Source organism: Taudactylus pleione, unplaced genomic scaffold (genome assembly GCF_031769625.1).
Source record: "Taudactylus pleione unplaced genomic scaffold, aTauple2 ptg000289l, whole genome shotgun sequence".
Taxonomy (NCBI): domain Eukaryota; kingdom Metazoa; phylum Chordata; class Amphibia; order Anura; family Myobatrachidae; genus Taudactylus; species Taudactylus pleione.
The window spans coordinates 2204406-2228404 of record NW_028284691.1 but is presented as its reverse complement, the minus strand read 5'-3'; the positions used below and the strand labels follow the sequence as shown (position 1 = coordinate 2228404).

General features: G+C 40.8%; 1 protein-coding gene across 2 annotated transcripts in view; it reads right to left on the bottom strand.

The window, feature by feature from the left end:
- Positions 1-23999, bottom strand: part of NEK4 (NIMA related kinase 4) — a 70445-nt gene that overhangs the window by 10848 nt on the left and 35598 nt on the right. For both annotated transcript variants that reach the window (XM_088482480.1, XM_088482481.1), the window contains exons 8-12: positions 22866-22922; positions 22588-22704; positions 15133-15270; positions 13351-13420; positions 6122-6210 (exon numbers count right to left, since the gene is read on the bottom strand). In XM_088482480.1, the coding sequence (XP_088338606.1) occupies positions 6122-6210; positions 13351-13420; positions 15133-15270; positions 22588-22704; positions 22866-22922 (471 nt within the window). The remainder of the gene's footprint in view (positions 1-6121; positions 6211-13350; positions 13421-15132; positions 15271-22587; positions 22705-22865; positions 22923-23999) is intronic.

Genomic DNA, 23999 nt, shown 5'->3' with positions numbered 1-23999 from the left:
CAAGCCTGCAGAGGTGCAAAGACCTGCTGGTGAACACACTGTCAGCTGAAGCGGAACGTGACACGTCAACAGCTCCTTCTTCATTTTCTCCCGCAACTGGGGCTGCCAGGAAACAACTTAGGTATCCTAAGCAACCCGCTGGCGGTGATGCAGGGCAGGCAGGACCAAGTTTGGACATCTGGTCCGGACTGAAGGACCTGGCAACAATTTCTGACATGTCTACTGTCACTGCATATGATACTGTCACCATTGACAGAATGGTGGAGGATTACATCGGTGACAGCATCCAAGTAGGCATGTCAGACAGTCCGTACCTGTACTGGCAGGAAAAAGAGGCAATTTGGAGGTCCCTGTAGAAACTGGCTCTATTTTACCTGAGTTGCCCCCCCTCCAGTGTGTACTCCGAAAGAGTGTTTAGTGCAGCCGGGAACCTTGTCAGCGAAAGGTGTAGGAGGTTGCTTCCACAAAATGTGGAGAAGATGATGTTCATAAAAATGAATTATCAACTCTTCCAGGGAGACCAGCCTCCAGCACGTACAGAGAGACCTGTGGTGGTGGATTCCAGCGGGGACGAGTTAATACTCTGTGAGGATGAGGATGTACACAACACTGAAGAGGGTGAGGAATCGGAGGATGAGGACGACATCTTGCCTCCGTAGAGCCAGTTTGTGCAGGGACAGATTAATTGCCAGCTTGTTTGGTGGGGGCCCAAACGAACCAATCATTTCAGCCACAGTCGTGTGGCAGACCCTGGCGCTGAAATGATTGGTTTGTTAAAGTGTGCATGTCCTGTTTATACAACATAAGGGTGGGTGGGAGGGCCCAAGGACAATTCCATCTTGCACCCCTTTTTTTTCTTTGCATTATGTACTGTTTGGGGCATAGTTTTTCAAACTGCCATCCTGTCTGCCACTGCAGTGTTTCTCCTAGATGGGCCACGTGTTTGTGCCGCCCACTCGTGTCTCTTAGCATAGTCATCCAGCTACCTCGGTGCAACCTTTTGGACATAAAAACACTATTGTGAGGTGTTCAGAATAGACTGGAAATGAGTGAAAATTAAGGTTATTGAGCTTAATAATAGCATAGGAGCAGAAAAACCCACAAATTCTATGATTTTAGCTGTTTTTATGCTTTTTTTAAAAAAAAAATACAGATCCAAAACACAAAACCCAGAACCCAAAACACAGAAGGGTGGTTTTGGCAAAACCAATCCAGATCCAAAACACGAAGAAAGATCCAGATCCAAAACCAAAACACAAAAAGTGGCCGGTGCACATCCTAATCTAAAGCAATGGAAAGATGCAGAAACTGCAAAAAGCACGAGGAGGTCAATATGGGGACATCATATGTTTCACTTTTTAGTGAGGTATAAGGTCAATAGAGCTACAAATCCATATGGACCTATACTAATAGCTGAAGGAATTCTAACTAGCAATAAATAAATACAGTCATATTCTTGTTATTGGAGTATATCTAGTTTCTATGATAGTGCTAGTAAGCCTGCTTGCATAGCTCACAATTTACTAATATGGCCACTTCCCATTAATGCCTTTAGCTTGCCCTTGAAAACTTCAGTCAGTCTTAATGTTGTCAGAACAATGTACCTCCCTGGTCCTTTGAACAAAGACTTTTAGAGCCTTCACAATGTGCAAAGTCTGTAGGGAGCTCTCTTTAGCTGCTTGGACTTTCTGAGGTAAGGCAGGAACAACTATTTCTTGGTTCATATGAAATTAGGAAACAAGGGCTTAGTCCTCAAGACATCCTGGTCTTCATGGAAAACGAAGATGGGTGACTGACAAGAAAGGGGCTCCGAGAATGAACATTCTTCTGGCTGAAGATATAAGTAGTAAAAAACTGTTTTCCATGTAAGCAAGTTTGTGTCTACTGTTTCCAATGGCTTGAAAGGCAGACCCAAATTCTGATCCCAAAGAAAACAAAGGAGGAAGAAAAGGAGGTTGTATGTGCATGATTCCCTGTAGGAATATTTGCACCACCAGAATAACACACAATTTCTTTTGGAAGAAGAAAATGAGAGCATGTAAATCTGCTCTCTCAGAGAATTAAGTCCCAAACCAGTCTCAAAACCATCTTGCAATAAAAGAAGTGGTCTGTAAAAATGAAAGGAAGATGTGGGTAACTCCTTTCTCTGACGTTATAATGTACGTTTTCCAAACTCAAATTGTATATTCTGGCAAAAACTAGTTTGCTGGCATACAACATTGTCTATGTAACCGTACTGCATCAGAGAACCCTTTAGCTTTCCGGATGGTTGTTTCAGTTGCCACCCTGTTAAAGACAAGCAGAGCAATATGAGGTGCTGAAAAGGACCCTGATTGAGAAGGTCCTGTATCAGTGGATGGTACCACCAAGCTGAGATGGTCCGCATACCAAGACCAACATGGCCAATACGCAAAATGACACAAATGCCATCTCTTTTTAACTTTTTTAGCACCACTAGCACTGCTACCAGAGAGAAAAGATAAACAAGCGAATAATTAGAAGGCAGCATGGCATCCACCAAAAACACCTTCAGATCTCTGGTTCTGGAGAAGTACCTATTCACCTTGTAGTTCTGCCTGGACACCATCATTTCGATGTCCACCTGACTCCATCAATCCACCAAGTAAGCTATACAAACGTAATGATCGGCCGTTCGATGTCTGTTCCCTGACCAATTCAAATGCCCAGAAATATAAAATGTGTGTGAAGAGAGGGTGCGCATCTTCCAGAAAAAGTGTGTCGCCCCACTCAAAACATAATATGAAACAAGAACAATCTGTACCTAGGATGGCGCTGGAAAAAAAAATGATGTACAGACAAGAAGAGGTACAAAAAAACACCAAAGCTGTCCATCTGTAGCAGTGAGCATGTCTAGTGAATGTGTCAGCCAGTACAGCTCTAGAAGCCTGTCAGGAGGAGGAGCTGGGAGTGAGCCAGGCAGCTGCTCCGTATGTGTCGGTCAGACTGTGCCTGTGTTCGGGCTGTGCGTTGCTGCAGCATGCGGGGGAGAGGAAGATAATCCCCCATGTCTGAATGTCCTATGGGAGGGTGACCCCACGGGTTGGGTAGGCTGATGAAACCGATAAGCACTAGCCTCAAGTCCACCTTGCTTTTTATCACCCTGGGGACGCATGATAATATCCTTTATTATCGATAGATAAGCTGTCATATATTTCTTGGATTTGGAGAGAGATTAAAAGATACCCAGATAGGAATTCTCCCACTTACTTACATGTGAGTTGTGGTATGTGGTTTTCTCTGTCATAAAGGATTGTCTTCATTGCCATTTTGATATTTGGAAATACTGCCTTAAGAAATGTACCTAAAATATTATTTTTTTTGTGTTTTGTTTTCCTTTCTGGTTTTGGACACACATAATACTGAGGAACCCAGAGGATCTCTATCGTGCATGAAGGAATGGACTACAAATTGAACCAAAGAAGGCCGTAAAACGTTTGGTGTTTTTTTGTACCTCTTCCTGTCTGTACATAATTTTTTTTCTAGCGCGATCCTATTTTCAGATTATTCTTGTTTCGAATTCAAATGCTCGCCCAGTTGAGCTGTCAGTCACCGGCGGCTCCTGCTGACAGCCCGTACACACAGCCAGATACACTGATATACCTGCAAATATATCGGCGATCTGCTGTGCTGCAGAGCAGATGCAATATGTCTATGAACGATGTCGGTCATAGACATATCGGGGGTAAACACCTGCTGACGTGCTCGCAATATATCGTGCATCTGATTGAACGACCAATATATTCCCCAGTGTGTACCCAGCTTTAGGCTGGCATCTGTTGTAACCAATGTCCAGTCCCAGACAGTGAATGTTCTGGCAATGCTGAGGCTGGCTGGGACCAACCAACACAGGAGTGAATGGCGCACCTGAAGTGAGAGTTTTATACACTGGGTTTTCAACTGCAAGTGAGACTTGTTTTACTTGGACAGAATTTCTATCTAGAACAGCCTCCTGCACAGAATTTTCATGCAGAAGAAAACTCACCCACTTAATTTTATACAGGGCTTTTATGAAGATTGTAGAATAATGTATTCTACAAATAGTGTTCCTGTGGCAGGAACACTATTTGCTTTTTTTGAGTCAGACAGAATTCCCAGAGAAAGCATTGTCTGAGTCGGTATTACATTGGACTTCAAGTAGTTTACTAACCAATGGCAAGATTTTAGGACCTCTGCATCATGAGAACATGGTACAGCAAAAAGTGTGGAGAATCCGCCTTTATCGAGATGTCTAGATTAGGGATTACCTTTATCCCTTATGACTGGTGCTATGACTGGCATCAATTTTGTTAACACCCTAGGTGCCATTGTAAACCAGAATGGAAGGGCTTGAAATGGGAAATTATGAAATTGTATTTCAAAATCAGAGGCGGCTCTGGTGAATCTCCCAGATGGGAACATGGAGGAAAGCATCTCTAATTTTTATTGATGTTATAAATAACTAATTTTCCATGCTGTTCACAACCTATCTCAACAATTCTATTTTGAAACTTTCAGAATTCAAAATATTTATTGTTTAGGATTGGCCAGAAAAAGCATCTGGTTTCTGGACCAGAAAATTATTTGAGCAGAATCCCAATCCTCTCTGAACTGGCTGGACAGGGATCACCACACCAGAAGACAGCAAAGTCTAAATGGTGCTCTTCAGAGACAGACATATGTGGATAGACCAGTGAACACCCAAATTTTCACCTGCAAAAAGAGTCAGGCAAAAATCCCAGGTATTAGATTTCAACAGGGCCTCCTTTGGGAGGCATGCGAGTCGGGAGTCCAAACAACCTGGAGCTATACCAGGTAGGCGTGGCATTGGTTAATTCTAGAACACAAGCCATGTTGAAACTTTTCAATCTATTTGCTGTAAACAGAGATTTCAGTTTAACTCCTCTTGCCACTTCTACAGCAGAATGTTAGCTAACTTGGTGGTAAACCTGCCAGGCCAGCTTCCCCAGCCTGATACAACCGTACAACCTCCTTGGATTGAAGAATTAGCTGTTATTTAAAATCATATGCAAATAGAGTGAGTGGTACCTTGAATGTGGAACTTGGGAAATGGAGCCGAGACAGAGTGGACAGCCTCAGGCATTATATAATTTAGAGTGACAGGGCTTGTGTCCAATGTTATTACTACTTATAACATTTTAGCTTAGACAGTTTCTTATTTGTAGAAACTGTATATGGTTGATTTGACAAAGTAACTGAAAGTACAGTACTTGGATTGGACAGCTAGAGAATATTCTTTATGAATCACGTGCTTCTATCGTTTGGCCACTCCCACCTACTCTTACCTTCTATACTCTCCATTTCATTATTTCCCTTCAATGCTCATATTAGTTGCCTCTTCCAACTTCCTCGAGTAGCTGCCTTTTTTCGTCCCCCTGGACTTGGGTCAAAATTCCCTGATAACTTTGCTTCTTGGCTCCTAATATTCAAATTGATTCTCAAGACCCCTTTCTTCCTCAAAGCTTTCCAACGCTCATCCTAACCCACTACTCCATGTTCCTTCCTTACAATCTAGCCCATCTGTGTCACCCTGTTTGTCTGCCCCCTCCGCTTTAGAATGTAAGCTCTCACGAGCAGGGCCCTCTTACCTCATGTGCTTCTCCTTCCCTTACTTCTATTTTAATGTACAACAGCACCTAACACTTGGTTGCTGAAACAATGCTGCTTATTTAAGTGTTATGCTGCAATGTTTATAAATCATGTATTTGTCCTGTATTGTTTGTACTGTTATAAACAAATGAGTACACAAAAAATAGTTATTGTCTGTGTAAGGCGCTGTGGAACCCTTGTGGCGCCATATAAATAAATGATAATAATAATGATAATCAAAAGTGAAAAAGGGGAGGTGCTTTGCTCACATATAAAAACAGTGGAACAGTAGTAGTGGAATTTATTCACTTACCAAGCAGCTAAACTGGCATGTGTAAAAGTTTGCTTACTGACTCCATTTCTGTAAAGCTCCATCCCAAACCTTCCACTATAGCTTTTTTTTCTTTACATAAATTTTGATTACACAGCATTCACATATTCTACCAGGTGATGATATTTCTTACCAATAATATAATAATACTAATGAAAATTTTTCTGAAAAACTCCCACTCACCCCATGTACACTTGACGATGATTGATTGACAGGATACATTTCTTGAGCTCTCTCAACAACTCCAGAAGAGCCTCTTCTCACAGATGGTGCTTGTGTAATAAACAAGTTCATGATTAGTAAACTACATTTACATTGTTCTACACAGTATTTGTATCGTCTTGGCTCAACATTAACAGAATAAATCTTATATTTTTCACGCTTAACTTATATCTGCATCCCCATAATTCTTGATACAAATCTCAGCTTGTAAACACTAGGCAGTAAACAGTAGGTAAAGTCACCTTTGGACAACAACAGATATCAAGCCTGTATAATGGCGATAAAAACAGATCTGAAAGTCGTATTAACAATATTAAATTGTAATTATCTGGGATATCGTTACCCAGTTCAGGTGGATCTTGATGCCTGTCCGTGTTGCAATCCCTTCCTCTACAGAGATGGGCCTTTTTAAGGCAAACCATGTAGTAGGAGCAAGGTGCGCATTGCTGAACCATTACAGTCTTTGGTGGACCCACTAAATTAGGAGATGATGCCAAATAATCAAATAGCTGTCTCCTATATAACACCTTAGTGCACTTTACCTAATACTAAGTTTTCAATTTTATTTGAAATGTTTCTTTATGCTCAACAGCCAAATGAGTTCTAACAAAGCATTCCAAGAAAGATTGATCTCTGTCTCTGAATTGCAATAAGATAGGGTGTCACAATAACAGCCACCCATAAATATCAGTAGAAAGCAAAATGAGTAACAGCCACTCCCAAATGCCACAGGAAACATAAGGCAATGGCTTGCCTGATAGCCACCCAAAATAATAATAGTTAAAAATAACCTCTGAAAACAAAGTCAAACTTTCTGGAAAGACACTTGTACAAAGACCATTAAATAATCTTGATTAAGCACAATGGTTACAACTACCTATAAACCAGTGGTAGTCACCCTAAATAGAAATAGTTCATATCTCTTGTGTTAAGAGCATTATAAACACCCTGAACCTGTCTAGAAACAGGAGCCGCAAAGCTTTGTTTGACTGGGTCTTCCAGCCATCCCCATTGGCAATCTCACAATCCCGATCAGTTGTATATGTGGATTGCTGCTCTTTTGGGGCACATATACTATGCAATTTGTGTTGAATTATGTACAAAACATTCTCAATGTACTGTATGTGAACAACAGTAGTAGAAACTACTCATCTAATTTCAAGATCAGTGCTGCAGGTCAACTATGGATAGACTACATAATAGCACCAACAATAACAGAAAATATTGATTGAAGCCACAATAACCGTAAATACCAGGATTTAGGTACTTACTGTTAAATTAACTTCGGTAAATCTGAGGGACATTGCTTAAATGGGGTTGAGTTAAGTGCGTAGGAGCTGGGCACTTAAAAGGGTAACTTCATACTTTGAGCTCCTCCACTCAACAATCCCACACCATTTTCCAAGTTACAAAGACGAAAGAAGATAGAAAACAAAGAAATAAAAATTGGCCAACAATAGTCAAAATTCATACTGAGAGAAAGGGTTGGAGCACAGTCTTTCCCAGATGGATTCCAGGAAATGGGTTAGTACTAAAATTTCTCTTTTCTCCTTCATACTATCTGGGAGCACTGTTACCATGGTGATGTACAAAAGCCACCCCTTTGTCTAAATATAAAACTTTGCATTAAAACCTGGCATCTTTGAAAACAAAATAAAAAATTGTCAAATTTGGTAACTGCATTGACAGAGGACCAGATAGCTGCCCGACAGCTGTTCATAGAAGCACAATGACGCACAGCCCAGGATAACCCACAGATCTGAATGAATGTGCAATACTTCTGTCCAGAACCAGGTAACCCAAACTGGAATAAGCCTGCTGAATCATATATCTTATCCATCTAGCAAATGTCTGCTTTGTTGCCAGCCAATATGTTGCGTGCATGTGATAGATAATTAGCAAACTGTATGTCTTACTAAGACTGGAGAACCTAAGTTACTTTCCAGAGCTGTAACAACTTCTAGAAGAGTTAAGGCGCGTATCCACTACATCGTAAGCGCTCATTAATCGTGCAGTGAATATGCCAAAAACTACCAGCAATGCACGCTCCAGCTGGTCGTTTTCGACATCTATCATCGCCTGAACATGCAGGCCAACCTGACGTATCGACATAGGTTGTGCATGTTCGGGGATGAGGGAGGGTGCCTGCACTGAACGACATATCGTTCAGTGTAGGTACATTATCCACTGCACAGGATGATGAACAATTGTACGATTACAATGTTGTAATCATACAGTCGTTCCACTCTCGTGTAGTGAATACGCACCTTTAGATGTCACTCTCTTCAGATTATTTGAAAGAAGGAATGATACTATCCTTATAAAGGTGGAAATCGGACACCCCCTTAGGCTGGAAAGACAGAGCTGTGAGTAGTTGTGTGTAGCACAACTCAATTGGTATGAAAAATTAGCTATGGAGACTAGGGATGTGCAGGCTCGGATAGGTTCGAGTTTGCACGTGGAGTTCGGATTTTTCCCTCCAAAAAAACGGAACTCACAACGAGGCAAAACGTCATCTTACATGGACGAACATCATCATTCCTGGTCTTTTGTCCAGGAATGATGATGTTCGTCCATGTAAGATGACGTTTTGCCTCGTTCTGAGTTCCGTTTTTTTGGAGGGAAAAATCCGAACTCCACGTGCAAACTCGAACCTATCCGAGCCTGCACATCCCTAATGGAGACTTGTCAAGCAGGTCAAATTGCCATAAGGAAAGTTACTTTCCATGTGATACATTTCAAATAAACCATCTCAAGAGGCTAAATAGGTGGCTGTTGAAGAGCTGAGGGGACTATATTAAGGCTCCATGGAGCTGTGATAGGAACATATGGAGCTTATAAACAAAAAGTCTGAATGTCCAAAATTAAAACTACACTTCTCTGAAAATAAATTGATAAAGCTGATACATGGACCTTCATGGAACGAAGATACAGACCATAAACTAATTCAAACTAAAGAGAGAACCCAAGTGTTCACACTACATTATATAAGTCTTGCAAACTCTGTTGAAATGTGCAAACACAGGCTTTATAGCCTTCAACATTGTCTGCAAAACTTCTTCAAAAAGTTCTTCTGCTCTCAGGACTTTGACTTCATACAAGTGTTGCATATCAAATTAATCAGTACAGCCTCATGAAGCGATTTTGTGTGTTGTGAATAAGATTAACATTAGAGCAAAAAAGATAAAAAATATGCTACACCGCTTGGCGCAGCTCACTCACATCAGGAGTCTTGTGCCAGGTGACGTATTGACACTGTGGGGAGGGGGGGGGGGGTATATTTACTAAAGTGCAGATTTTCAGAAGTGGAATTGTTGCCCATAGCAACCAATCTGATTCTACTTAACATTTATCTAGCACCTTTTGGAAGATAGTAGCGAGAATCTGACTGAATGCTATGAGCAACATCTCCACTTATAAAAACCCGCACTTTGGTAAATATACCCTTAGATGTATGAGGACACATCTGTATGTGTCTTTGTCCGGCTGAAGTCTGTCAACTTTGGATTCATAGTTTTCAATGTCATGTGATAATTACACCTCATCCCTTGACGGCGGTCTTGAACACAATCTTCTTGTCGTTTTTTTAGTTTTTCCATTGCTTTCTTTTCTTCTCTTGTCAGACTGAATTTGAGCCTAGGATCTTCTCTGAGTTTTTCAAGTTCCTCTTCTACTAGCTTTCGGAATATTTACAAATATGGTAACTTTACATGACCGGGAAAGAATGTTGATTTTGGTTTTAATGTGATGTGTCGGAAGGATGCACTTGAAGTGATGTAATTTACCCTTGTAATAGGGTCAATATAATGTCTTGCAATGTACTGTCGGTAAGTTTGCGTATGTATTTGTGAATATCTATATAGATATTACATTTATTGAACCTGGAATGTGATGCCAACTTCAAACTTTTGTTTAAATTACTAGGTATTGAATTAGCCGCGATAAAACAAAAACTTATCCCCAGAGAAGGGTTTCGCTATAGTCGCCAGTTTTGGTGTGATCTTTTCGCATATTTTCGCAATGTGCACTCCCATTTTTCACCCTATCCAATTACAAAAGACACAAAAATGCATACGTGTGATAATTGCGCATGGCGAAACTAGCGAAAAGTACAGCACATTTTGGTGAAATAAGTCTGTACCCCATAAAAATCCTAACTGACATAGGAAATCAATAAATAAGTGTATTAATAGCCCTAATAAAAGTATTTTGGATTTTTAAATTGTGTCGAATGGCTGTTATATGCATGTTTGCATAAGTGGTGAAAAATAATAAAAAGCAATATTTTTTTGAGAAAATAATCGCTGCAGTTTAATTGGGGGTACATTAAACTGAGTGCTAGTATATTTTTATAAAGTGCAGTTTAAAAATTTTTTAAATATACATCTGTTGCAGTCACCTGCAATCCTAAAAACACTTGGCCCACCCATACAAAATACCTGACCCATTACTTTAAACCCATTTTCCAACACTTTTTAAATTTTCACCCCAAAAATGACCTGTCATTATTAGGGGGGAATTAAGCCAATTTAAAAATTATTTTTGCCTAATTAGTCATTAGGGAGGGGGGGGGGGGGGGTGTCGAAAGGGTTCTAAACCAAGTCCCCACATTCTTAGCCCAAAATAGGGATTTTGCACGTTTTTTCACCTGGTCTGAGATGGTGAAACCTTTTCTCTGGTTTCTGTCTATGGAGTTTTTTCACACTTAACTGTATTCCCCACTAAATTGTGCAGGAGTGAGGGTATTTCTGCTTAGGTTAAAGATGCCCTCCTCATTCTTTCTTGGCGGAAATTGTTTGGCAGTCTCTGGGCCTGATTCTGACCCGTTCGTGAGCGCTGTTCGCTCGCAAGCGGGTCGATGGTGCCGAAGTGCGTATGCGCACGACGGAGGGAGCTCCGTCATGCGCATGCGCGAGACCCGGCGAGCGACGAGGAAGCCGTCGCTCCGGGTCTCGCACCAAAGGGGGCGTGCTGTCGATGGTGAGTAGGAACGCCTACCGTTTGGGTCCGGCCCCACTGACATCACTAGTGATGTCAGTGGGAGTGATTTTGGCTCTGATAGAGCCAAAAGCACTCCAGGGCTTGCGGTCACCGAGACCCTACCGCAGGGTCTCGTCGCAAGCCCCATGGTCGCGATGGTCTTGACCATCACGACCATCATCATGGACGCTCGCTATAGCTGTGGGTGGTAACCCACAGCTATGCGAGCGTCCATGAGGCCACTCCAAAATGAGGTAGGAGGGCCCTGATTCAGAGCGAGCGCTCTGGTCAGAGCGTTCGTCTCTGAATCAGGCCCTCTGTCCTCCTCTTTCTCACCTTCTGGTTTCTTCTTTTTTAATGAAGGTGTGTCACATCTGGATTCTTCTGGTGAAAGTTCTGTCCTGTGTAAAAATTCTAAAAAAACTTTTTAATCTTCATCCACTTCCAGACCACTTCATTGGTGGATTTTGCTTTATTTCTTTTGTCTATAATTTCTATTAGTTTGCATACAGTAGCTTCTTGTTAGTGTTCTTATTGATCTTGGGCTATCTTTGCCCCCATTTTAAAAGAGTTTTTTTGCAAGTTATTTGTTTTCTGCTAATATTGTGTCTGTTGTAATGGATATGTTCTATGCCGGTCTTTGGGGACTGTTGTTTGAGTGTTCCATATTCGTGTCCTGTGATATTGTGGTGTTGATTATAAGTTTTCAGGTAATCTTTGAGCGGGATTGTAGAAGGTGTGGTGGTGTACAGAAGGTTTTGGGATTTTGAAGTCTCTTTTTTTCATTCTGTGATCTGAGAGTTTCTTGTTTTCTTTCTATATTTTGTTCTGTTTTCTTTTTATAATGTCATCTTCTGTTTTATTGATTTTCTCATTTGTCATTTGAAGATGTTTTCTATAGTCCTCCATGTTCTTAACAGGTTCAAACAGGGTTTTAAGTTTGTGAATCTTAATATTGATTTCTTTCATTCTTCAATGATTAGTGTTCCATTGCGTATATAAATAATTGGTTGTGGTTTCAAAAGTGGGGTTCTTTTGTATTCTTATGCCCCTTAGTAAGAAATTGTTTTCCAATTACCTAATATGGTTGTTTCCCACAATTGTTTTGTCTCTTGGATGCAGTCTTTCTAATTTTAGAAATTGACTACAGAACGCATCATCCTCAATGGGGGTTTCTATGGTTTCAGATAAGTATAGAAAACATTATTGAGTCTAACCTTTCTGGCTTCACGTGTCATTAAACTTGCAGTCATTATGTAAACAGCAGGCCTTGTAACAAGAATGATAAACCTGTATATGTATATATATATGTATATATATATATATATATATATATATATATACACACACATATATACATATATATATATATATATACACATATATACACATACATACACACAAATTTCTGCTCTATGTCATGTATATAAAACGCAGCTCTGGTCAGTAAAAAAAAAGTAAAAACTTCAAAACATGAACAAGCGAAACATGTTAAACAAATGTGATAGGTGCACTGTGGAGGAAGAATGTCACTTGACGAGATCTTTAACAATATTGCAGCCATTGTGGGAGAATAGGTGTCACCAGTCATGGCTCCACTATTCTCGAAAAAGAGTGTCAGCGGCCATTTTAAATTCAGACACTGCTTTCTCTTTCCATTGCCCCGACAAAATATTTCTAGCAATAGTTTAAATTATATTAGCAACTCCTCTGTACAGGTGTTCCTTGGGTCCCGTTTTGTTTGTGAAGAATGGATCCGCTCGTCTGGCTCCGGCAGCGGAGGCCATATTGAAAATGTACCGTAATCATCGGTCGTGACTGATGTAAAGGAGACATGGCCATCCTGTGAAATCACACAGACTATTTTCGAGGAGAAGCCTATTTTAGCCTTCCATTAATAATTCAGATCGGGAGATAGAAGCCATTTTGGTCCTTCTCCCTATCAGATGATCTGTAATAAACTGAATAAAATAATGAATAATTAAAAAATGAAATAATATAAATGTAAGCTCTAAAAATAGCAAACCTGCCCAATTCCTTTGAGCGCTTAACCTAAACCAATGAGGGGAGGAGTTTCAGCCCTCTAAGATTGAAGTTACCTTTTAAGTGCCCTGTTGCTCCACTCTCATTCTAACTCAGGGAAACTGGTAGCAGTGATCCCCCAGATAGAATGAACAAGAATAAAATGTATAATCTATAACACAGCTTACCGGATATTGATATTTCTTCTTGAGATTGTTTTAATCGTCTTCTCTCTCTTGCTGACAAAGGGCGATGATCCTTTATAGCAGCAAAGAGAAACATAAAAGTTGACTGCACTGTACAGGCAAAAGTTTTAGAAGTCAAACTTTATCCACTAGCTGGAAATAAGGATAAACCCATGAAGATATACACAAATACACATATATACATCAAGAAATCTCAAATGTTGCATGGTGTTTAGAATGAATTGAAAAGCTACATTCAAATTTAAAAAAAACTATGTGTAATGTTTGTTTAGTTGTGAAATATAAACAAAAATTGTCTGTTTTGTAAATATAATTCCTATCCAATCCAAGTAGGTGTGAATTGCGAGTTGCTATTTCTCTTTGAATTCACATCGCAAATTAATTTTGCAATTTAGCAACTCACACTAAACCAGTGAGACTGAATTCGGACTTTTCCATTCGTACCTCCCGGAGGGTGAGAGATGGAAAGGAAACATTTTATTTTAAGGTTAAAATGTCGGGACACTGAGCTGAACCCCTTGGACACCCCCCCTAATGACTAATTAGGCAATTGGAAGTTTCCAATTAACTTAAGCAGTCCAATAAATACATGTCATTTTTTGGGGGTAAAAAAATTGTCCTCAAAATACCCCAAAATCATCTTTTTTGTTAGTTTAGGCACCTCAAATTTAATTACAATATTTTTTAAATTGTAAAATAATTGTATTTTATCATTTTTTTTTTTTTTTTTTACAATTAGGGGTACATTTACATAGCTAGAATCTGATTGGTTGCTATTTGCAACATCACTTTTAAAACTCACTTCTAAACACTCTCACTTTAGTAAATTTACCATATTGTTAAAAAATTTAATTTTTTCAAGGTGCCCTCAAAAGTACCCCAAATTTTTCGTTTCATTTATTTGAGATTAAACAAAAAAAAAAAGTTTGCTTGTTATAATTTTTTTGCATTTAAAAAAAAAAAAAAAAAACACAAATCAGCCATTTGACACCATTTAAAAACCAGATGCGCCCAAGTACATTGTGGCCGATTGCGGCACAAAAGTGCCCGCGAGTCGCGCCACGGTACGCTATTGTGCGTCCGCGTCTCCATTAAGATCTATGCACCTGCACTTCCACGATCTCCATAGGATTGAATGGAGATGCTATTGCGCTTCCCTGATCGCGTGAGGGCGTCTTGCGCAATGCAATGTGCGAGGCGCTGCAATACAAACAATAAACCAGCTGGGCAGATCTGTACCTTCCTAATGCCCACAAACAGCTATATGGTTCAGCTAACAAAATTGTAAATTTTGGGGGGTCCAGGATGGTCTCCCCACTTTTCCATGCACTTCTCTCGCATCGCATTTGGCAGTTAATTTGCAAACCTCCGCTACGAGTACCACAAATAGGCATTTTTAATTGGATTGGAGAATTCTCGGGAGCGCGCATTCGTGTGAAGTCTGCGAGTATCAAGAAAAACTCACTACTCGCAATTTGCACCTAATTGGATTGATTCCTAAGTGTATCCCTCCTCTACTGCATCTCCTACAATGTTCAGCAAGTCCTCTAACTACAGTGACCCCACGTCACACACCCAATGCCATCAGGCTTGAATGTAGTAGTGGGAATTTCTTTTCACCACAATTCTGTTCAAAGCCGATAGTTTTAGCAAGGTGCAAATTGCTCATTTTTTGCACCATTATTTTTATTTGCTCCTAACCCTGAATCAGTCCCAGTTTGTGTAAAAAAACGTATTTGGACAAACACACAAGTCATCACAGACCTGAGACGATATACTGCTGTGGCTTGAACTGCCTACTGAAGAACTGCCTATTCTCTCAGGGCTGCTGTGGGTCTTCCTCACAGTTCGGTGATGTATGACAGGAGGAGAAGGCAGAGGTCTCGGACACAGCACTGGAAACTAGAAAAACATCAATATTTGGTATAATTATTATTATGTATTTGTAACCAATGACTGTTATTCTCAAAAAAGTGAGTATCAAAATACCCCTAAATTACAACAAATGTTACACTGCAAATATGCAGCATTCAGATAGGCAAGAACCCATTCTCAGCTACACTATGTCTGACTACACATATGTCCATACATTCTGGCTAATTTTTTAAAGAACAGCTGCCAGATTTAGCTTTATTGCATTTAGGTCACTATCCTTTTTCTGTAACAAATTGGTGACTGCTGAAAAACAATATGTGGCTCTTTTAACACTAATTTGGTGATTAAAAAGAAGATGTGTTAAAAGATAATTTTTGATACTCACCATTAAATGTACTTCTCAGAATCCATCTGGGGCATCTGAAGACCAGGGGCCTGATTCTTGTGTGGACGCAATGCCTATATTTGGTATCTAGTGATTATCGGCCAACTGCACATGCACCAAGATACCTTAGCGATGCCGCTCGCAGTGAGGATTTCTTTGCAAAGTGACCTTCAGGGACCATTTTTGGGGCATCTCAGCATACCACTGCGCTCCCGCGTGCAGAATACATGGTGCCCATGTCTCAGTTCCCGCGGCTATTCTGCGCGACTTTAGGGTTACTTAGATGGTCGATTATCTAAGGATCTGTGAGCATCCCTGCGTGTTTGTATGCACTTGCTTGTATCTGCGAAACCACCGCTGGGCATCTCAATACATTTCCAGGTGGCTACAGCATTAGCATATTTTCACACAGCAGCTGCATACGGGATCGCAGCTGTGAATGCATTAGCGTACATCTCTGACTCAGACCCCAGGTTTGTAGAGCAAGGACTTGGTCGTCCACATATAACGTTTCCCAATTTTACAAAGTTGACCTCGCCACCTCTGTAGAAATTGCCATTGGTATGATGGTCATCCAGGTGACTGTTTCTAACCTATAGGGCTCTATTCCTCCAAGGAATATTTCCTTTTTTTTCCAGTTGTTATTTCCACTGTCTGGCCCCCAAGGGGTAAAACATAACGGACCACATGTGTCCCCTTGTAGCATTGGGAAAAGGAATTAATTTTAAGTACAAAAATCACCTATTATGCTTTATCCAATCTGGTGGATACAATTGCCATGGGGTTGTAGTGGCTGCTCAGAAACAGACTCTCAACAGGTTCTCCTAGGCTAAAGCCCAAAGAATAGGTAGAACCAAGGAACATAAGGACCCAACTCACTCTGTAACCATCATCCAAATATCTAGTGACTGATGAGTGCAAGGGTGGGACCACACTATTCTTTTATCCTTCATCCAGAACTGCTATCATAGGGACATAAAAACCTGCTCCCGAGGGGAGGGTACGCTAAAAACCAGCTTGCGCTGTCTAATATAAACCTTTTTAGACATAACAATGTCAAAACACTGTAACCTATAGTAAGTACTGGCCAAAAACCAGTTGGCAGACAAAGATGCAAAATTGATGCGGTACAGGACCACCACCATAAGCACTCAGACAATTTGCATTCCGAAAGTCTTAAGTCTAACCGACAACTCTACTCCAGTCTACAAGAGAATCAAGTCAAGGTACAGACTAAAGCTGGGTATACAGTAGACGACCTGTGTACCCGGCCGACCCACGATGCGACGGACGACATATCGTGCGGTCCATGCACTCCACACAATCTGGTGAACGACCGCACGATGTGTCATTCACCAGCCGCATCCAAATGCAACACATTGACAGATTAAGCAGCATGTAAGGCAGATCTGTCGATGCGATGAAGGACCCTGCAGGAGCGCGAATGGGCCGACATAGTGCGTACACACCTGCTGATGATATGTCGGCCCGGTCCACTGGATTGGGCGACATATAGTCTGATGTATACCCAGCTTTAGGCTAACAATTATTATTACATAATGATGTTGGAGGTCAAATCTCATCTGAAATTGTAAAAGTCACTACTCACATCCAGCAATCGACTGAAGTTCCATCTACTTAGCTAGAGGACTTGACAGATTCACACATGCTGTGCCCATACATGCACTAAGGCTAGATGCTTATGTTTACAAAGTCAACCACAAATATCAGAAGAAAAGAGAGGATACTTAACACAAAAGGATCAGATTTCTAAACTCTTTCCTTATAACTAAAATAGACATAGTAGAATATGTCCTGCTAGAGCAGTGATTTTCAATCTTTTTAAACTCGAGGCACACTACACAAGATTTTAAAATTGCCAAGGTACACTATCCGACAATGTGGCGTGCGTGACCAATTAAAAAACATACACATTGGATACCACATAAACAAATTAGGCCTCCACAGGAATAAAACTCACTACACCGGCCTCCTCGGGAATAAAACACACTACAGTACTGACTAAAACTCACTACACCAGCATGCATGGGAATAAAACACACTACAGTACTGACTAAAACTCACTACACCAGCATCCTTGGGAATAAAACACACTACAGTACTGACTAAAACTCACAACACCAGCATCATCGGGAATAAAACACACTACAGTACTGACTAAAACTCACTACACCAGCATGCTTGGGAATAAAACACACTACAGTACTGACTAAAACTCACTACACCAGCATCAAATCGGGAATAAAATACACTACAGTACTGAATAAAACTCACTACACCAGCATGCTTGGGAATAAAACACACTACAGTACTGACTAAAACTCACTACACCAGCATGCTTGGGAATAAAACACACTACAGTACTGACTAAAACTCACTACACCAGCATGCTTGGGAATAAAACACACTACAGTACTGACTAAAACTCACTACACCAGCATCAAATCGGGAATAAAACACACTACAGTACTGAATAAAACTCACTACACCAGCATGCTTGGGAATAAAACACACTACAGTACTGACTAAAACTCACTACACCAGCATGCTTGGGAATAAAACACACTACAGTACTGACTAAAACTCACTACACCAGCATGCTTGGGAATAAAACACACTACAGTACTGACTAAAACTCACTACACCAGCATCATCGGGAATAAAACACACTACAGTACTGACTAAAACTCACTACACCAGCATGCTTGGGAATAAAACACACTACAGTACTGACTAAAACTCACAACACCAGCATCATCGGGAATAAAACACACTACAGTACTGACTAAAACTCACTACACCAGCATCATCGGGAATAAAACACACTACAGTACTGACTAAAACTCACTACACCAGCATCATCGCGAATAAAACACACTACAGTACTGACTAAAACTCACTACACCAGCATCCTTGGGAATAAAACACACTACAGTACTGACTAAAACTCACTACACCAGCATCATCGGGAATAAAACACACTACAGTACTGACTAAAACTCACTACACCAGCATCATCGGGAATAAAACACACTACAGTACTGAATAAAACTCACTACACCGGCATCCTTGGGAATAAAACACACTACAGTACTGACTAAAACTCACTACACCAGCATCCTTGGGAATAAAACACACTACAGTACTGACTAAAACTCACAACACCAGCATCCTTGGGAATAAAACACACTACAGTACTGACTAAAACTCACAACACCAGCATCCTTGGGAATAAAACACCTTACAGTACAAGTGCGGTGAGCTGACCCCCGCGGCACACTTGATACCCGCTCGCGGCACAATAGAGTGCCATGGCACAGTGCTTGAAAAACGCTGTGCTAGAGAAACGCTTATTGTACAGCAGTCAAAATACAGCTGAAGGAACAAGGTGGTGTAAATGAAGATTGAAGTCTGAAAACAACCTTTTCTTCTATCCCTGAAGTATAGAGAACACCAACTTACATGATAGTATGCATATACTGTGGGTGTTAGTACTGGGCTGATGAATAACCTTAGCTGTCAACATTATGGCTGTAACAATAAACAATCAAAGTGGGCGCACAGAGTGCCGACAACAACGAATAATGACATATCTGTCAAAAAGGGAACCCTCCCCGCCTTACCTTCTGTCATCTGTACCAGAACAGATTACCACAAATTAACTTGAGCCTATGCAGTGAACTGGACTATCTATGGTTATCTGTTCATTGGACATTCTCAAATGTAGAACTATTACTGGTGGAACCTGTAACCAGCTAAAATAGCCAGAAATGTACCAGTGTATAAAAAACTAACATTTCCTGTCCACTTTGGACTGTTATTGATGCATTTTATTGTATATTCAGTTATGTCTAAGGTGCATTGTTAATTTATATATTAAATTGGTATTTTTATAGACTTTCTGAAACTGTTCTTTTAACAAGGTCTTATAGTTGTATGCACAATTATCTGTGGACATTTGCATACTGTGTTGCGAAGCATTCCATCAGTGACACCAACACCGTTAAAGTTTTGCTCACACCAGACCTTGATGCTTCCACATTTGACACACACATCACAGCCTTCTCAGGTTATAGTACAGGAAACCAGGTGGGTCATGTCAGTCGGTGTGCTATACTGCAGCCATACAGTATAGCGGGTCCATTTGGGATTGCTATTTCCGGTCTTTTATTTTAAGAAGACTTTGGATTCTACCTGGAAGAGGGGACCGACCTCCTCAAGGGAGAAGGTAAAGGTGCCCACACACTAGGCAATATTTTACACGATCAGCCCCATTCCGTCGCATAGGGACTACAGATCGTGTAAAATATGTCCTAATCGTGAGTTTCTACTCACGATTCCGATGCTGATGCGTGTACCCGCTGGTCGTTCATCGCATCTTCAAATCTTGCCTGCTGCAGGCAAGATCTGAAATTCTTATCACGATGCACTGGAATAGTATAGGATGCACAATAGATCATGGGTCAATTTGGATTGTTTTTAACACCAAATTGTGGCCACGACTGCAGGGGGAGAAATCGGACACGATATCGGATCGTGACCTGAACGCCTAGTGTGTGGGCACCTTAAGTATGTAGTGTGAGTGTGCACAAATGTGTAATAAAGGATTAAATCATATGGTGTGTGTGTGTAGTGTTTTTTTTTTTTATATCATCCTTACAGTGGGGGTACAGGTGCCAGCGACCTGCTGGCACTTGTGGTTCTACAAGTGATTCAGGGCAGGCTTGCTGGGACCTGTTGTCCCACTGTAAAAAAACAAGCTGGTTGATCCTCGGGAAGGGGGACTCCCATTTTATTTTGGGGTAGCCACTTTCCTAGGATTGCCAGCCCTAGGCTGACCAGTTTGGGTTTGGTTAATCCTTTTGCAGGGGGCACCACGCTGTGTATTCCACTGCTATGGCATTACCACCCCGACTGGTTCAGCCTAGTGCTGGTTTTAGGAAAATAGGGGGAACCCCACGCCGTTCCCCCCCGTCCGATTTTTCTGTACCAGAACGGGCTCAGAAGTCCAGGGCTGATTATGCTTTGGAAGGGGGGGATCCCACGCAGTTTTCTGATTATTAACCCTTTCTTTACTACAGACAAAAGCACTGCTCAGATCACACTGATCTGTGCAGTGCTTCAGCAGAACAGGCGGCTCTCATGTCGACACACTAAATGTCGACATGGAAGAAGGTCGACAGGTATAAATGGTCGACAGGGTCAAAAGGTCGACACGAAAATGGTCGACAATTATTTTTTGCGGAAATACCATTCAACCCCTTGCAGGCTCGCTTCGCTCGCCACATGGATTTATTCCCCCTCCACCTTTAGTGTGTCGTCCTTTTGTACCTGTCGATCTATTGACTGTCTAACATCTGGGGTTGATCTAGACATTGTCTAACTAATTACTGTCTATCTACAGTCCGGCACCCTAACGTGATTCTCCCCTATTGTTAATATTATTTTTAGTGAATTTTTTGTGCACACCACCATATGGTGCATTTTTATAGAGTAACAAAATAAAAGTTACCTTTTAATCATTTTTCACCTAAGGTTTAAACTAAAAGTCCCCCAAATAGAGGTTTTGTCCTTTTGCTGAATGGCTATGGGGAACTTCTCCACTTTATCTCTCTTGAAGATTTGATACATCACTCTCTGTTTAAAATAAAGGATAGCTTTGTTTGCCATGTCAACACCTACAGTTTTCCCCCTTAGTCCTGTTTGTTATCCACCATCCAGGAGTTTGATTTTAAGGTGGAAATTATCAACTTTCTGGATACGGCGTTCATCAGGATCAGCCAGATATATCAAGGAGCACCTCATATTCCCCCTCTCTCTAGCCTTACTGGGGTATATCCAGCTTGAATTGCTCTTCTGGAAGGAATTTGTTGAGGGCACTTGTATCCAAAACTGAGTGATAAAAGCTGTCCCTTTTGGGCATCAGAAAGAGTTTGAATTAAATATCTAGCAATACCCCAGACGATCTGAGACAGTAACATCACAAGGGAACACCATTTATGCACTTTGGATCTATGGAAATAAAAAAGTTTTGGAGGGAGCTCAGAAATGGATTTTAGCCTGGGATTGTGGATGGATGCCAGTGGTTGCCAAAGGAGCCTGATTGTCACGAAAGTCAGGCAGTACAGTGTATGGTACGGACCACCAATGATGGGCATCTAGTAATCCTCTTTTGGACATGGATCCCTGCGAATCAGACTACCCCTGTCATTCTTTAAAGTAAGAGCCTCACTTATGATCCGCTATGCTAACTAGTGAGCTGAGCAGTAGAAAAACTATTCTCTAAGATGTTGCAGTCCATCGAAAGCAGAAGATCGTACTCTCCAGTCAGGTGCCACTGTGTCTGCCCTGGGAATGCTCGGCTAATAGGTGGTGGATGTACAATCTGCAATGGCAAGCTGAAAACACTTTGCTGGCTGGAGCAATGAGAAACAAGTTATAGCAGGTACAGGGTCCTGTAAACTGCAGTCACGCTGACTGCACAGGAGCTGCTGTTACAACATCATTCCTACTATAAATTGCCCACGTGCAAGATCTAATTTACATTGCAGCCTTCCAGACAGAGTTTAATGACTGCATTAGTCATTTATCTTGGGAAAAATGATGTACACTTCTAAAAACGAGATTTTAATACGACCACCAGAAAACATTATCAGTGCTACTAAATTGTAAAACTAAAAATACAGTTTGGGGGCTACAACTTAATAAAACTTGTTATGATGCATGTGGCTATAAACTGGGTAGTTTGGCATGCCTGATGTAGGACATGGCTAGTAATAAACTTCATCCACATTATAGCGGACTTTAAAAAAGCTACTTCTAGATGGCCCTACAGCAATATTACTTTTCATTTTATGTAAAGTGGGGAGGTTGTAGTAGTCGGTACAACCCTTATTTTTTGAACAAACAATTCCCTATTATGTGTCCACAGATGTCACCTGCTCAGGATGTTCTGATACGTCTTCTTTGATCTTCTTCTGTCTTCTCTGTCTGGATAAAGATGGCTCAGACACAGAACTGTGAGGCTGTATTTCAGTTCTTGCCACTACTCCGTCCTAAAGTAAAACACTGCTTACTATATATGCTGTTACAAGAAGTGTCATATGATCGTTTACATGCATCTATTATAACTTTAATATAACATAGCAAAAACATTTGAGGCCACATGATTATTTTCCCTGTACTGGATACATTAATATTTTTAAGTCACACTTACAGGTTCTTGAATAGGAACAAACGCTTCTAAGAGTTTGTCTGTAGAGTCCATAGCTTCCTGCACACACAAACAAAATACATAAGTCTATAAATATTATCGTTCTTTAGTTTAGGATCAAAGCACAAAGATAGTAAAACCAAAAAACAGTTGTGAGGGGAGGTGAGGAGTGTCAACATTACTAGCATTAGATTTACACACTTTTAGGAGAATTAAGAGCGAGAATAGGAAAACACATACCACATTCTCTACTGTACATCTCCTAGCAATACAAAAGCATAATTGGGACAAAATTGAACCATACACTGATCTACAAAAACCAAGACCAGTTCCTCCAAAATAGTTGGAATGGAAAGCAACAACAAATGCTAACAAAATAATGAATACATTTATATAATATAAAACAGTCTTTAACCAGACAAACTGTATATAGTATTAGACTGTGGGCAGGGCAGGGCAGGGCGTGGATGGTCCAGACACCTTTGGCACGCACTCCAGAAAGGGGGCATTGCCTAGCGGGGGAGAGGGCGTGTCCTTGTGACAGTCCCCAATTCATCACACTTGGGGGCGTGCCCAGCACTTATGGAGGGGCTTTCCCCAAGCTCTCCTCTCACAGTGAAAAGATCGGTCACTGCGCGAGATATATATATATATTTATATATATCCTCAGAAGGCAATACTAGCACCTGAAATATAGCTTCTCTTTAAACTCTGGTGAACCAATAGTGAGTCAACCCAGGTGATATTAAAAGCTTATCGCTGCTTGGCATGGCGGACGTCAAGCCAAACTTTGTTCTCATTCATAGTGTTCCAAGCCTCATTTCAATTGTGAACTCAAGATACCAGACTGTACATGCGTTCCAATATATATCCAAGCCTCAGTGTTCATGTACAGTATATGTGTTCCACTTTTGCAAACAAGCCTCTTTTCCAGAGATCAATAGAAGTTGATCGCTAATTGTATATATATTATATTAATAATAATGGGTCTGTATACATAAAGTAATTTCTAAAACTGATCTGGGTGACTGAAGTCATTATCACATATTATAATATCATACCAAAATAGATCAACGCTAATTTTGAATACATTTGGTGCCCAAAATCCTTTAGATATTTAGAGATAACTATCACAAA